This window comes from Phalaenopsis equestris, unplaced genomic scaffold (genome assembly GCF_001263595.1).
Source record: "Phalaenopsis equestris unplaced genomic scaffold, ASM126359v1 Scaffold000511, whole genome shotgun sequence".
In the NCBI taxonomy this organism is placed as follows: domain Eukaryota; kingdom Viridiplantae; phylum Streptophyta; class Magnoliopsida; order Asparagales; family Orchidaceae; genus Phalaenopsis; species Phalaenopsis equestris.
In genome coordinates, this window is record NW_018164951.1 from 2,803,218 (window position 1) to 2,809,003 (window position 5,786).

The following is a 5,786-nucleotide window of genomic DNA, read 5'->3' on the forward strand; positions in this document are numbered from 1 at the left end:
AATAGAATTTTAATAAATAGGCTCAAGCTTGAACACTATCCGAAAAGTTCAAATCAAGCCTAACCTGAGCTCAAACAAACTCCAACTTGGCTTGACTTGGCTCAATGTGATTCATTTGTAACCCTATCTATCAATGTACCTTATAGCAATTAAAATCCCTTTACTCTCATCTCTCATGAAAATTATAAACCAATCAGAAATTTTGAAGATCTAAACATTCCCAAGGAATATGTACCCACAATACTTAAGGCACATAAGAATATAAGATTCACTCTCTCTTACCATCTAAAGGACAAAATACACCTTCATGTTTTAATATAAATAATATCTAGATCTATAATTATACACCCACTTTCAATTCATGAATATTTGCTCAGTCTAAGGTTTAAAACTCAGATATGGTGACCCATGCATCATAATTAATAAAAAAACTACATGTTAAGTCAAGTACCAACATATCATTGCACCAACAAATCACAATCTTAAAGAGAACATTATTATAATTTATCCAAGGTTTCTTAGATCACAAATAATTGAACCAAATTAAATATGATGTTACAGGATTATCATACCTTCTTATATAGATAAAAAATACAACGTTAACATATGGTGTCATTTGTTGGAGAAATTTCTTGAGCTATAAACTTCAATAATGGTAGCCTCTAAGGAACCTATCAAAATATCATTCAGCAAGCACAATTTAATCATTATTGATTTTTTTCTTATATGTGTAATTTAGGTGTTGAAGAATTATATTATTTACATAATTAGAAATTCATACATCATATATTATACTTAGTGATAAAACAGAGAAAATTGCATATAATAACATTTCCTAAAAATATTAGATGATGCTATTAATTAAGAAACCATATTACAAACAAAATCATTAACAATCTCATTGATATTATTAATCACCTTCAACACATATTAATGGGAATGCGTTAGGTTGCTATAAATATGCATATTATGATTAAGTCATCAATATTTATCTTTTGATGAGTATGCCTTGGATCATCTTGTCCTTTACATTCCAAAATCATTTTATCATGATGATAATTTTTAACATTATAATGCTTATTATCTTATAATGATGATAGAGCATAATAAACACCGATAGAGCATAATAAACACCCAAAAAAAAAAAAAAATGAAGACCATAAATTAAGCTCCACAATTCAATTTTAAAAATTTAGGCATATGCCAAAAGCATGTTGTACAAATTCAAAATCACGTCACAAACATAAAGTTGACATAGGCAACTTTCATGAACCAACATTTACATTCAAAGACCAAATACTTTGAGCTCAGATTAACCATCTCAAATAATCTTGACAAAAATTATTCTTCTATTAGTTGATCTTCCTACATTTCTTTCTGATCTCGCCATTAGATCCCGTGAGAGGGCTTATATCACCCATCTTTATCATTGCTGCAACAAAATCTGAGCTGAACGTGGCCGGTTGAGCAACATATTTTCTAACTTGGGAGTCAGTTGAGCCATTACTAAATAATTGTTGATCAGAATGAAGAAGACCCTTCAAGTTGATAAGATTCTTATAGTAATTGTTGTCGAAGAACGTTGGGGTTTGTAGATCAATTGGTGCGAGGCTATTGTTTCTAGAACTAATTCGACATTTCTTCCTCCTCAATTGAGCGAACGAGCTATCAATGTTGCTCTCGTTGTAAATCCTGGCCCTGAAACTGGTGCACTTTGCTTGCCCTATGGTGTGGGCACCTATTTGATCAATAATAATAGTATGAGTTCATCTCTTATAGAACTTGAATGGAACACCAAAGCCCAAATTGGACAATATTGCAGCTGGAAATATATTTGATTAGATCAATTATTGTTTAGGATGAGAATAAATGCTGTGTATAAGCTCTATTATTAGCAGGTTGTTAGAGCATGTGAGGCAAGTAGATTTAGTTTAATATTAAATAATTGATAATTGTTTGTAAGGACATAATAATGATTGACTCTTGTCTGTCATGTTAAAATACAAATCATTCATATGTAATAATTTTCCTAAACGTAGCCCAATTCGAAATTTTGAGTTAGGCTCGGACTGACTGCATATCCAATTCTAATTCGAATATAACCCAAACTTGTCAAATGATTTTAAATATTTATCTTAACCAAGTTAGTCAGGTTCAATTTAGGCCTATCGAGTTGAAGATGAGTTGGGTTCAATCAAATTCTAACACCTTAGTGTGAGTTCAAGTTGGGTCAAATTTGAGTATGACCCGAACCTGACCCGTTTGACAACTCTAATTAGACATAATTTGTTACAATCAAATTTGTTAAAGAATAATAAGTGTAAGAAAAATAATTATTTATTTTTTTTAATAGTATTCATAACATTTAAAAGAAGAGGCCATTGTTTGTACAGTAGATCTATCTTCAACCACTACTATAGACAATTAAAATCATTTCAAAAGTTGCCTAAATCACCCAAAGAAATGGTACATCAGCTACACCCCATATAATTACATCATAAGAGAAAGTGCATTTACATATATACCACCCAATTCCTTTGTATTTACATTCATAACATCTATACATTAACCTTTTACAATCATACCACTCTAATCTGTATACCACATCAAAACTATCATTATTTTAATTTTTAAATATTTAACACACCTTTTTATGATGGTATGCATGTAAAAAATAAAGTTTAAGCTTTATACATGAAAAAGAGAGAGAAAGTAAGAGAGAGAGAGACCTGCAAGGGCAACCATCTCCTGAGCAGAGAGCCCCTTAGCCGAAAACGAAGAGACAAGCCTACTAAGATTGAATGTCGGCTGCGGAATGTTATTATTCGCTGCACTTAGGCTTGCCGTCCTCGCATCCCTCCTGCCTAATTTCACATTCCAGTTTGGTCCACCAAGCTTTTATTTATTTATTCATTTTTTACACAAACCATGCAGTCACATTCAATCATCAATAAATAAAACTTAACTAAACTCCATAATCAATAAAACAACACCACCGAAACTTACAATAACCACAGAATCTCTGGCTGTAACAGCTAAGATATCAGCACAAGACACCACTCCCGGACAAGCTCTCTCCACCGCAGACTTTATCTTGTCTATCACATTAAACCCCCGCACAGATTTCTTGTTCGGAACTGCATTCTTCTCCCCAGTAAAGTTCGCCGTGTCATCAAGAAGCAGAGATCCATCACAGCCCTGCAACACATATATTAATTTACAGAATTATGAACTTACAACAGTTGTTGAAATGAATTGTTCGGGGGCAACTAGAGCTTATTGGATAATCTGAAGATAAACTTATTAAAAATAATCTGTTGATAAGCTAGGTGCGATGATCATTACAAATTTTCATTTTTTTTGGAAATACTAGACCACTGCCAGAAAGCTGTGAAAACGCTTTCAAAACCTATAAGCTTTCAAAACACAGTTAACCCAAACAGACTAGATGCGTTTTCAAAAAGCCACCACACAAAATAAACTGTCCCAAACAAACCCGAAGCAGGACTAGAAGAAGAGGGTACGTTGACAAAGCAGTCATGGAAGAAGAGGCGAAGAAGGGAGGCACCGATGCGCTTCTCCTTGGTAATGGCGGACTGTACGACTGGTTTGATGGTGGAGAATAGTTTAGAGCAGGAGGTGGAGTAGAAGTTGGTGGTGAGCTGAGCAGTGGAGGTGAGTGAAAGGAGAAGGAGGAGGGCGAAGGAAGTGTAACGAAGGGAGGAAGCCATTGATCACTGAAGAGCAATGGGATCAGTGGCTATGGCCTTGGTGTGTGGTGGCATAAATAGAGGAAGAAAAAAGATTAGATTTTTAAGATTGAGTAAAAATTTTTTTTTTTTAATAAAATGGTGTTTAAAAAATGATTTTGGGGGCGACATTGTCTCCGTTATAAACGGGGGCAATAATTCAAGTATTTTTTTAAACGAAGTAATTGCTAATTTGATATTTTGAAATATAATTATTGAATTGATATTTTAGTATAGTAAGAAGAGTTTATTTTAATGAAATTTTGGAAATACATTTTGTGAAATAAATTAAAATGATATAATTAATGATTTGGTATTTTAGTACACTAAGAGAACTACATGCTTAAATTTTTTTGGAAATATACTTATGTATTATATTAGAATAGTATAATGATTAATTTGGTATTTTAGTATATTAACAAGACTATAATTTTAAATATTTTTTGGAAATATAGTTATGAAAATATATTAAAGTAATATAATTATTAATTTGGTATCTTATTATATAAGGAAGATTATAATTTTAAATTTTTTTGGAAATACACTTATGTATATTAATATAATTTTTGAAATATATGACAATGTGAGCAATAATAATCTATTAATTTGTAAATTAAATGATGTTTTCCGAATAGAACAAGCCATGTATTATTGAAGAATTAGACGCGACCCCGCGACCCCAGTGGTTGGACTGGGGTTAATATGGGTTAAAGGTGGAACTCCTGCATATTTAGATTTAGCTTCTTTTGCTTGGAGTGTACCCATAAGATGGATTGATCACCTACCTCATTTTATTGTATATCCCCTCGAGCTTATCTATTGCTACCTGCCTCGAATTACCTTCATGAGTGCCAAAAAACCACAATGTACTCATTCCACAATGTACTCATTTCACTAATCCTACTCATTTCACTGCCTCGAATAAACCCTCTCACTCCACAATGTTATTTATTTTTTAAAACTGAAATCTATCTTTTCATGTGTACACTTGCCACATCAAAAATCTATGAGTGTAAATGTAAAGGTTTAGATGGTAGATAAGTAAATGCAGAAGCATTGTGTGATATGTATATATGTAAATTTTACTTAAGAAATATGCAATTTTACACTCATTAATTGTATATTTAGGGTCCATTTGGGGTAGTTTATTTGGTGCGGTGACGTTTTGTTTTGAAAACGCACCTTGAAAACGCACCTGACCTGTTTGGATAAACTGTGTTTTGACAGCTTATGTGTTTTCAAAACGCAGAAAATAATGTTTTCACTCCGTACCTATTAGGTGCGGTGGCAGCTTTGTGGCAGAGGTCTGACTTTTCTAAAAAAAATAAAAATTTGTAATAGCTAGCGCACCTAGCTTATCAACAGATTTTTTTTAATCAGCTTATCAGTAACCGACCCTTAGTATTCAATTATATACTTTTAACTAAATAAAATGAAAACTAAATGTTTAAATCACATGGAATATACAACAAAAAAACATTTTAAACGTTTATAAAAAATAAAATATATAATTGATATGCAAAAATCTTTCACTGTTCATATATAAAGCGACATGCTTGATTGAGAAGTAATATATAATTTTTCTGCTTGCGTTTTTATTTTTTTATTTTTTATAGCTGAATTCAATGTTATTAAGTTTATGGGCAAAGTTAAAAATAAAAAAGTTTATGGGCAAAGATGCTGCATGTTGTAGTCGTCCTTCACGCGATAAATGTTGGCTAATTTTTAGTCTCGTACTTCAGAAAAATTGTTTGCCCGAACTTACATTTTATACGGATTTGAGAATTAATCTGCCGATAAGACAATAGGTGAATATATATCTGTGTGTATGTGCGCGCGCGTGCGTGTGTGCATGCGTTTGTGCGCATATTGTGGTCTGTTGGTAGAGCAGCTTCTCTGAAGGTCGTAAGTCACCTGGTCACGAGTTTGAATTCCCCCGTGGGTAGGGTGTGGTACTCATTATTTAACACCCCTAGGAAAGGTCCTGACTCGTCTAATAACTTTCGGTCATTCCTTATATATATATATATATATATA

At 32.5% G+C, this 5,786-nt stretch overlaps 1 protein-coding gene across 1 annotated transcript; it reads right to left on the minus strand.

Annotated features, from left to right (window-relative positions):
- Positions 1-1,174: 1,174 nt before the first annotated feature.
- On the minus strand, positions 1,175-3,744 carry LOC110028310 (peroxidase 4-like). The gene is made up of 4 exons (XM_020730102.1): positions 3,525-3,744; positions 3,007-3,198; positions 2,730-2,895; positions 1,175-1,738 (listed from the first exon to the last, which is right to left on the minus strand). Exons 1-4 carry the CDS (start codon positions 3,729-3,731, stop codon positions 1,353-1,355), a joined length of 951 nt encoding a protein of 316 aa, XP_020585761.1. The 5' UTR covers positions 3,732-3,744; the 3' UTR covers positions 1,175-1,352.
- Between the last annotated feature and the right edge of the window lie 2,042 nt (positions 3,745-5,786).